This window comes from Drosophila busckii, chromosome X (assembly GCF_011750605.1).
Source record: "Drosophila busckii strain San Diego stock center, stock number 13000-0081.31 chromosome X, ASM1175060v1, whole genome shotgun sequence".
Classification (NCBI taxonomy): domain Eukaryota; kingdom Metazoa; phylum Arthropoda; class Insecta; order Diptera; family Drosophilidae; genus Drosophila; species Drosophila busckii.
In genome coordinates, this window is record NC_046608.1 from 6332276 (window position 1) to 6343858 (window position 11583).

Genomic DNA, 11583 nt, shown 5'->3' on the forward strand with positions numbered 1-11583 from the left:
ATTTAATATTTCTATGCTACACAAAGAAAAAGCTTCTTCGTCTAAATCCACAATATTATCTGATATTCCCATTATATAGCTATTATATTGTTAAAGAAAGAGATTTAAAAACAAGCAGCGTTGATTAGTTTAATTAAGTCATTGATATTCAAGTACAATAAATCAATACCTCGCCTTTGCTTTATTCAGCTTATATTCCAGCAAATAATACATTACCATTAACCGTTTAATTCATGTCGGATAAGTTGCAAAATATGCATAGTGAACAAAAGCAAAGCAAATATATTACATCAACAACAATGAGAGAGCATAAGCGCCCATCATTTGTGTCATACATACATATACATATATACACATACATACATGCGATATATTCACTCATTTGTGTTTCGACTAAACAAACATTGAGTTTAACTTTCGTTTAGCTTATTGTAAATTCACACTTAAAACTCACACACACACATACACACTCACACACAAATAGCATAAACTAATCAACAATTTTTGAAATCCACTTAACAATCTTTGTGCTTTGTACATTTTACATAAGTAAATTGTTTTTTTTTTTCCAATTTTTAAATAATTTCAGAAACAAAAAGGTGAATAAGTTTGATAAACTCCAAGCGGTAAACCAAATACAGAAATTATACAAAAAAATGAGTCGAAAAACCAAAAACAGTTATATATTTATACAAGAATATTAATTGTGTATTATATTGAATATATGTGAATACTTTTTGTGTCCATAATCCGTTTCCGATATAAATGTTGTTCACAAAAAAAAAAAAACAAAATAAGTCGCAGTAAACACATAGTACCTTTGAATATATATATATATATATGTATATGCATATAGACGAAAATGCATAAGCACGCACACACACAAGCGCACACGGCGTATGCAAATTACGCATACGCGCTGTCTCCACTCTGATTGATTGAGTGGCTGGGTGGTTGCGTGAGTGAGTGTGTGGGTGCTTGCATGTGTAGATATGCATATGTATGCGCTATATGTAACTAATTTTAAGTCTTCAATTTTCGTTTACTCAATAGTCCTTACCATATAACTACATGTTGCATAGACATATTTAATTGAACAAGTTAGCAAACCAGATTTACTAACTAACAGCAAATTTTCGCTTAGTACTCGTACTCGTACTCAATGTTGTAATTTGATCATTCAACCGTATCTCTATGTATAAGTACTGACATGTATGTACGTACGTAGGCGTTCCTTCAGTTCGTTGCTAACAGAGCTCAAAGAGGCTGCAATAAAATAAAACTGAAATGCAAATGTTTTTAACTGAAATGATATTAAGTATACGCATAACGAGCTGGCAGCTCTGTTGGCAACATAAAGCTGAAAAGTGTCTCTTGATAACGACCCAACACCGTTTAGTGAGCAAAGCTATCAGTTGAAGCTATAGTGGTATTCGTAATACTTACATACTATACTTATACTTACATAGTCAGTGTGTAGGCCATTGTAAAGCAGCATCACACATCTACATCGCATACATAACATACTAGAGCTATTCATACATAAACTTATGATTTAAGCGCCAGCTGCCATTAAAAGCAATTCGACACTTGTCTTCGATATTACTCTAAAGTCTTTACTAACTTTGCTGGCAATCGTTTCAACAGTAAACAATTCTCTGACTTACATCATACTTACATCAATACATCAGCATCTAGTTGTGTACATACTCACATATAATTCGTTGTTTGAAAGTTCGTTTTAGTGTAGTCAACGTGTGTGGTAAGTAACTCGGTTGGTTCTTGCAGCTGAATACAAGTGGACACACTCACAACCACACCCCCACACACATACGCGCACACACACGCACACAAGCGCACAGCACACATACTCAGATGAAATTACACGCAACTCTCGAACGGAACTTGACGTACTACGATACCCAAAAGACTAAACAAATACATTCAACTCTAGTTTATATTTATATTTAGCTCTGTGCTCTTAGAGTCAAGTGCATGTCCAAGCCGTAAACTGTAAATACATCAACAATTTAGATCGATAAAGTAGCTACACGTACATACATACATAACTTTGTATATATATGTATATATATCTGTATATAGCTAGAATATAAGTAGTCTAATCCGCTTATGCTAATTGCCTGCTGCTTTTGCACTTTTATAATAATCTAGTTAACTAGTTTTAATGTAGTTTGCAACTCTTAACTTAACTTTCTTAATACACATATGCAAATTGTATTATTAGTCTGTGGTTTTAATTGTTTTTAATTTACATTATTATATTTTTAGTTTGGCTTTGGTTTGTTTCCGTTTCGTTTTGAATCTAATGTCATTTGGTTTTACATATAAATATAGGACAATAATTAACAACAATGCATGTGCTGGCTCTATAGTATGTATCTATGAGATACGCAAGATCTTTGCGCTCAATTTACAACAAAATATATATTTAAAAAATAAAAAAAGGCAAAGTCACTGGAGGGCTGTCTGCCATATCGCGTGTATCTCTCTCTTTCTCTGTAGCTCTCTCTTGTTTGCTGATTAGCAGCCCTTTAAGGCTATGAGCTATTGACTAAAGATGTTCTTAAATATTGTTTACTACTTTTATATAATATATATATATGGTATATTAATCTCTTTCCCAACGTCAATATTCAGCGCCCATAGCCTATCTCGAGTCAAGTTTTCTGTATGTATGTTGTTTATTTGTTTGACCTTTTAAAGTAATTAGTATGCCTTTTGTCAGTATTTGATTGTAGATTTTATTGTAAAAACAATTTTAAAAATATTCAATTAATGATGAATCAAAGAAATCAAACATGGAATTGAGCTCTCAAAGTTTTGCATCGAATTGCAATTGTTGATCCATTTGTTAGACGCGCCATCCTAGGCACGGCAACAGTCATCCACGGTATCCAAGAGGTGCGTATACACGATATAATACCCTCTATCTCTCTCTCTCTCTCTCTTTCTATAAATATATATATATATTTATATATATATATCATATATTCATTTCTACCCTCGTACTCGTATGTACCATAATGTATGTATTTGATGCACTTATGCTATGTACGTGTATTCAGTTGAAAGCAATTCATTACGAAATTGCAGTTTGTGTTTCGAATTTCGAATTTTCGAACTTCGAGTTTCTTTAGTTATTCGGTTGCTCTTTCTGTTTTTAAATTCAATTCAAATGTTTGCTCCACAGGGCTCTTCTCTTTATGTTCTTGCTCTCAATATATATTTATCCATATTTATTATGGATATATAAATACATACATTGCGATTCGGTTCTACCGAAGTTTTAAATATTCGGTAGTGCCTCTTGAAATATAATTACATACATTACATATGACTACAATTTTCTAGCTGTAAATTACAATTGTTTTTATACATTACTTTTTGATATTGAAAACTATAAAAAATATGATTTATGCTTTAACTTGAACTTGTGTCTATACGTTGTGGAACCAAAGCAAAAAAAAAAAGATCAAAATCAAAACAATTTGAAAAGATATTTACGACACTAAACTAAACTAAACTAACTACTACTACCACTACTACAATGTAAATGAAAATTTACGAAACTAAACAAAATACGTAAACTGTTGTGCCCCAACATCCTTAATTATTGCCGTTTTTCTTTATTATTGTTGTTATATGTACAATATAGGTTCATGGTCAGCATCGACAAGTCCGGCCCGTTCGCCTTCGCCTTCTCGTTATGGTGGTCATTTGTCTCGCAGTAAACGCACTCAACTGCCTTATCCCACATATGGGACAACAAGTTTATGTCAAAGATCACGATCGCCGAGTCCCGCTCGACTTCAGGAGATGCGTGAACGAGACAGACTTGGTTATGGGATTGATATGGGTACATCTTTAGCACATGTTAACTAAAGCTGACAACTCCAATCAAAGTCTAAATCAAATTCCTATCTAATACTCAACACTCTCAAATCAAAACTCAATCAATTAATTAATATCAATATCGAATCACAACACAATACAACAACAACAACAGACAACAATTTCTTTTTGCTCTATACTACTTTTTATATATGCTAGTACTTTCTACACAAAACTTTCTAAATTCTCTTCAATACATTGCCACGTAAACAATACAAACAACCACAAAAACAAATACAAATACAATACTATATACAACAAAAAACATTGAGTTTAGTTATCTGTTCAGTTATCTATACGATACGTATCTATCGAACTTGTTACTCTTAGCTGCCAAATATGCTTATCAAAAACACATGTATCTAGTACATGTTCTAATTTCATATGCCTTGAGACGTTTCCATATAATCGATCAGCTATAAAATTCAATCAGAATCAATCGATCAATTAGTTATCGAAACTCAAATTCACTTACATAACATAACCTCTCTATCTCTATCTCTCTCTCTCTCTCTCTCTCTTTCACTTTCACCGACTACTTACTTTATACTCTCTTATACTCTCTTATTCACTCGCTGAGCGCTCTCTCACATATTCTTGAACAGTACTAACGGTACTCAGTTCACTTATACTACAAATACTTATTAGCAGAGTTTCTCTCTCTCTCTCTCTCATATACTAATGTGCTCTCATTTCTTCAACTAGACATACATACATTCATCAACTTACACCAATACTTACACCAATAGCAAGAACAACAACAACCAATACAACAACAACAACAACAACAGCAATAGCTATAGTAACCAAAAAAATGTTGGCAAAACAGTCTTTTTCTTCACTTGCAATTCAAAATCAGTTTCTGTAAGATACATATATGCATACAGCACCAGTTTACTTGCATATCTATTATGTTCCAATTTACCCAAAAAAACAACAAATTGTTATAATCGGGGCTTAATGCAACTAAATCGGACAATGGGCTTGATAATGGCGCGACTTTTCAATTCAATCTATTGAATTCCAAGCTCGTTCATAAACTGTTTTCATTTCTATTTTGTTTTCTTACTCGTTTTTGTTTAGCTGCTGCTGTTCCCATCACAGCTGAGCTTAAGAGTCATTCTCTGCCCACTTAACTGACCAAGAATCTATGTGTTTATTGAAAGTTATTCTCATGATTTGAAACCTGGCTAAACACCCCACAGTATGCGTCAAACTCCAAACTCCATATGTATACATATATATAAGTATATATATATATATATATATATATATATACATGTGCTATATTATGTCGATATGCAGTTGGGTGTATAACCAAAAGTATGTCTTTCGTAAATTTTGCACCGTTACGTTTATATTCTAGTTAATCATTCTTTCTGTCTCGATTGCCATCTTGCAAAAAAAAAAAAAAAAAAAAAAAAAAAAAAAAAAAAAACAAAAACCAAAACTTGTTATCTCGTACTCTATAAATACTCTCAAAATACTCTCTATGCGATTGCAAACTTGCATAGAGCACAGTCATGCATGTTATATAAATATATATAAATATACCAACCAACCGATCTCACCATAATGACCACCGATCTCATCTCAATCTCGTACTGTGCATCTCCTCGATGCATACGCTCATCTCTCCACTCTCTCGATAGCACTATGTATACATACATATGTATATAAACTATATATATATTTATATAGACTCTATATATTGTATTGTTAATAATTGCTCTGGCATATGTGAACATAACTGTATCTATATATCCTCATGTTCATGTTCATGCTCAGCAGCTGCTGCTTACATATGCCACACTCAACTCTCATTTACGCTCATTTAGCATGAGTTCGTACGCCAGTATTTCTCAGATACAGATACGAAGCATGTATCTGAGCAGTGCTGCGCCTCGGCTCATGATAGGTCTCATCAATTGTATGTACGGTTTCTCAATATTGTCCCTGTTTCGTTTCGTTTCGTTTGTTTTGCAACATACTCTCGGTTTATTTATCGGTTTTGATTTTGTCAGTTCGTTTTCGTTTGTTGTGTAACTAACGTTAGTGAAACTTTGATCTATCTGACCTGATCTAGCTGCTAATCGGTTCAATTCTATCGCTGACTATTCCCATCAGGTGGCACGCATGTGCAGCACAGTTACCCAACGTTAGCCTCACGTCGTGCTGGAATTGGACGACGCCTACCACCGACTCCAAGCAAACCGTCGACACTGCAGCTGAAGCCAACCAATATTAATTTTCCCAAGCTGAATGCGAGTCCAACACACGTGCGTATAAATCGACTGAACAATCGATCGATCGATTAATCGATATATATTCTCTCTCTCTCAATTTTAGACGCACCACTCGACACCCCACAGTGTTCACTCGTTGCCACATCACCGCGATTTGTTGCGGGATCCCAGAGACGTGTATTATAGCAGTAGAGATCGGGAGCGCGATCGGCTTAGAGATCGCGACAGAGATCGCCTGCACGAGTACGATTTGCGCTACGAGTATCGAGATCGTGAGCGCGAACTGTACGAGCGTGAGCGCGATCGAGAGCGCGAAGTGGAAAGAGAAAGGTAAGCCAGCCAGTCGATAGCGATAACGATATTTCCATATTTCGCTAATTAATTGCTCTGTTCCTTCTGGCAGACTGGAATATATAGCACCGCTGTCATTTGAACAGGCGTTGGCTATGGGACGAACGGGTCGTGTACTGCCATCTCCAGTTCTCAATGGTTTTAAGCCAAAGAGCGGACTTAATGCCCGACACTCCGATTCCGACGAGGAGGATTGGTGCTAGCAAAGGCTTTGATTGCGACCGCGTAATCGAAAGGATCAGATCTGGGTATAGCATCAGGCCATTTGCTCGTCGTTATCAGCACCAAATTTAGATCACAATTTTGATACGATACGAGAACAAGCAACTAAACGATATTTAAGCACCACAACATCACCAATACCAACAACACCAACAACAACAACATCAAACAGATCTCATTTATATAGTGCATATGCAATACTACACCCCAATCGACAACCGCAATCGCAATCGCAACAATCGCAATTTTTAGCACGACCAACACTTAGATACAGCAACGCAGACGCTGACGCTGACGCAGCCGCAGACGCATACGCATACGAGTATCCATATCCAGACTTTGGATACACGTATGAGGAGGACTATGTGCCCATGGCAAAGTCGCTGCCACAGACGCGGGCGACATCGCCACAATCGGATATACAACTACGCAGAATGCCAAGAACTGCGGAAGCAACACCAATGACGACTGCGAGTAGTCAACAAGCAATGATATTAACTGTACCAATTACAATAACGACACCACTAGCTATTAAAAAGGTTTATTCGGATAACAACATTAATTATAAAGTCGCCGCCGCCACCGCTGATCGGTTCGCCATGCTAACCGACGACTCGGACTCGGCAACGCCTCATCATCATTACTGCGGCCATTCGCATCGACCAGCAGCAGCACCAGATAGTCAACATCAAGTAACACCAACAACACCCACAACAACAACAGCAACACCAACAACACCAGATATACAGCAGCCCTCGCTGTATTCGCATCATACACTTTAAGCAAAGACGCAAAGTATAAGCAATAGAAACTGAACTAGAACTAAATCTAAAACTTAAACTTAAAAATTTAGAAGCAGAACCAGAATCCGCTGAAAAGCTGACTAAACTAAACTTACAATTAGCGCAAAACCAAGAGCAAGAGAGAAACAGACAGATAGACACCAATAGAGAAATTATAGTTAAATTTTTTGTGCAAGCAAAGCTTCAAATCAACTCAACTCAAGTCAAAAGTCATGTCAAGTCAAGTAAAGCCCTGCCCAGGCCGCATAGATTATGTCAAAATGCCTAAAGCGAATAATACTTTCGAACATACTTATGCTAATATATTATATATATATATATATATATATATATATATTTATAGTGAATACTCGTAAGTACGCACTACATTTGTAAGTTACGCCTAGTTAGCTATACATACTATACATACAGCATATACTCGAGATTGATGAAACTGTCAAAATGATTGCAAGCGTTTTTGTCTTGTCTACACACACACACACACAACATACACATATATATACATGCATATACATTTACATCTATGTACATGTAGCAGTAATAAGCGAAAAGTTTTTTGGACAAAAATTAATATGTAATTCAATTATGTACACTTACATATGTAGGTACATACACACACACACACACACACACACACACACATGCATAACTGTGTATATTTCTGATATTGCCTGTATATATTAACGAATACTTACTGTACATAACACACACACACACTAGAGCAGACAATTTTGTATGTAATGTAATTAAGATAATTCCAATTCTTTTTGCTAAGACACATGCACGCATAGCAGTGCCGCTGCCTAAGTATTGGTGTTGTGCCATGATTGTGTGTGCGTTAGTGTGTGTGTGTGTGTGTGTGTGATATGCCTTCCGTTTGCTTTGGCAAACAATTTTGATTGCAAATCCAATTCAATTTGCTGTCTTCCCTTCGAATATGCAATGTGTGTTTACTTCACGTTTGCCCAAACTATTCTTATGTCATCAAGTCTGTTTCTAATGCACACACACTCACACACACACACAGCTACACAAACACACAGACAAAGATTTGCATATGTATATAGCTAGTAATATGTAGATAAATTGATTCTTTTTCTCCTGCCTACAACTTTTTGACAAACAATAATGCAAATGAACTTTAGTAGCTACATAGTGATGACATGATGATGTAACATATGATGTACATGTATGTAACAGTGTGGAAAATAGAACTATGCACATTAGTGTGATTCAGTAAATCAAAAAAAAAAATGCAAAGAGAAAACATACAAAAAAAGAAAATAGTAAATTAAATTCGACCTTAAAATATGAGAAAGTCTTAAAGTAATTCCAGTCAGTAAGCGTCTAGATAGTTAAATCTATGAATCAATATATAGAAGTAGAAGTTGGACTATGGTATATTGATGAAGTGCGCACAAATAATGTAATTTACCTAAATGAGAACCCATTAACTTAAGTACTCTTAGCTAAACTTAACACTGACTATACAACAACCAAAAAGACAAACAATATATAAGCAAAGCGGAAGAAGAAGACGAAGAAGAACAGCAACAACCAAATTTTTAGTATAGTTGTTAACAAAATGCAAAAGACAAAGCAAATGAAACCCATAAGCAAATGCAAAAGCGTAACGTGAATACACCAAACAAAAAAAACAAAAAAAGGGAAAACAAAAAATAGTAGCTTAAATTACATAAGTTCATAAGTTCATAGCAACTAAAAATGCAATCATACATATTACATATGTACTACAATACATAAAGCAAATAGTCAATAATTACAACAACTTTCCATATACTTACAGTACATACCATACATATGTACATAAGCATACTTATGAAACAAATCCGATAATACTTGCATACTTTACATACAATAGCGTTTAACTAGTGTCAAAAATCCATGGCTAAGTGATTCGTACTTTAATGCTTATACTTAAACTTATACTAGACTAACTGAAAAAAAACATTCCGCGAACCTATGTACATGCATGCATACATACATATACATACATACATATGTACATATATTTACATAGAAAATTCGCTGTGGTATGCGTAAATCCGCAGAGCGAGCCTAAGCTCAGCCTTCGTCGTTGCTTCATTTTGTTACTCAAGCACTTATTATTGAGCCTTAAGCACACACACACACACAGAAATACACACACACACGTACACACACACCTGCATACAATACATGTATGAATTAAAGAGTTTACAGTTCGCTTTCATTCAAATGCCAAAGTATAGAAATATAAAAACCAAAAAAATGAGAAAAACAAAAACCATAAAAAAAGACAAATTTAACCTATTGAGTACAAAATTAATAATTAAATTATTGCAATTGTAATATATATACATTTGAGAAATATTCGTATTTTTTTTTTTTGCTTTAATTTATTAATTAACAAATTGGCCTAACACAAATCAATGCAATTAATTAAATGGAAATTTTTTTTGAATATCAAATATGCTAGCAGTATTTATGGTTTTTATTTAAACGCCATTTATAGGGAACAATTTTTAGCATAATTAATGCTTAAAGTAATTTCTTCAACATCTCTCTCTCTCTCTCTCTATCTCTCTCTATCGTAACTCTTACTGACAAAACTCTCACGTGTTAGTCTCTCTCTCTCTTCTCATTTAAAAAATGCCTTGTATTTAGAAATTGGCTGTCCAAGCATACTTATAAGCAATGTCCATGCAGCTTATTGCCTATTTAACATTCTAGCTAATAATATTTATATACATATATATAAACAATTGATTGCAATATAAAACCAGAAAGAAAAAAAAACCAAAAACATTAAAAAGCAAAAGTGCAAAGTACGCTGCTCTCGCTAAGTTCGTTTGGATTTGTTCTTCCAAAAGCTCTCGTACCTCGTGCCCTCATGTTTTGTACAAATTACTTCAAGTTCTCTCATAATCGTAGTCTCTAGTGCAACTGTACAATAGTATACCGAATTTTTTTTGAAACATATTACATATGTATGTATGTAGTTACAGTATATGTATGTATATGTTAACAGTGTCTTGCATTGTGTTCTATTGTGGTATCATGTGGTATGAGGCTGTTTCTGTTTACCAATGTTTACCAATCGGTTCTATATATATTTTTGTAAATTGTAAATTTCTCTTTACCCTTACTTTACATTTAACTCTAACGTTGACGTTAACGTTAACTTTAATTGGTCACATGAGCAAGTCACATGAGAAATCAATATCTAAAGTAGCTCGAAATTTTATACAAAACTATTAAAAAGAAAATGCTAAAAAAAAACAATCCACGCGAGGAAATTTACAACTAGTGAAAATTTAAATGCTAAAACAAAGAAAAACAAAAAACAATTTAATTATAATGCATATACATATACTTATAAAAAAAGGAAATATCTTAACTGAATACACTAAGTAACGATGCAGTTTAATTAAGTAAGAGATGCTAGAAATAATGATAACTGAAGTACATTTAATAATTATATAATTATAAATTTAAATGATAATGCAAAAAACAAAAGAAAACCAAATGAAAACGACTTGTAATTTATATACAAGATATACATTAACATATAATAACATAAATACCTGCCTTCAACAAATTTGTTAATAAAAAACCTATTAATACTTTCTTATTTTACATAAAGTAAAAGAATTACATAATAATAAAAAAAAATGAAAAACAAAATATAAATGCCAGAAAATTACAAAACTTTAAAGCCCAACGGAGTAACATTGAGATTTTATACGTCATCCTCTACAAGATACGGAAGAGTGTCCCAACAGATCCATTCATAGCAATCGGTCCCGCCATCCTGGAGAGACACTGGACTGAAGATCATAGCTGCGTGCTCTGCTTTAACGGAAGCTGCAGCAAGTATTTCTACTTATTTAAATCTGTATCTGTAAAGTTTTAATTGATTTACTTTGGTTAACAATTTAATAATTAATTAATGAAGAAACTAGAACGATTCGTTTATTTATTTGTGTTAATTAGTCTTCATTATTATTTTTGATTATTTTTCTGATCAAAAATTCATACAAACTGTT

General features: G+C 33.9%; 1 protein-coding gene across 1 annotated transcript in view; it reads left to right on the plus strand.

The window, feature by feature from the left end:
• LOC108606227 (voltage-dependent calcium channel type A subunit alpha-1) overlaps positions 1 to 6730 on the plus strand; it is a 43418-nt gene extending 36688 nt beyond the window's left edge. Inside the window, exons 30-36 of the mRNA XM_033294380.1 lie at positions 590 to 660; positions 2659 to 2693; positions 2877 to 2922; positions 3677 to 3877; positions 6040 to 6191; positions 6262 to 6488; positions 6562 to 6730. Of these exons, the coding sequence (XP_033150271.1) occupies positions 590 to 660; positions 2659 to 2693; positions 2877 to 2922; positions 3677 to 3877; positions 6040 to 6191; positions 6262 to 6488; positions 6562 to 6712 (883 nt within the window). The 3' untranslated portion in view covers positions 6713 to 6730. The remainder of the gene's footprint in view (positions 1 to 589; positions 661 to 2658; positions 2694 to 2876; positions 2923 to 3676; positions 3878 to 6039; positions 6192 to 6261; positions 6489 to 6561) is intronic.
• The last annotated feature ends 4853 nt before the right edge of the window (positions 6731 to 11583 follow it).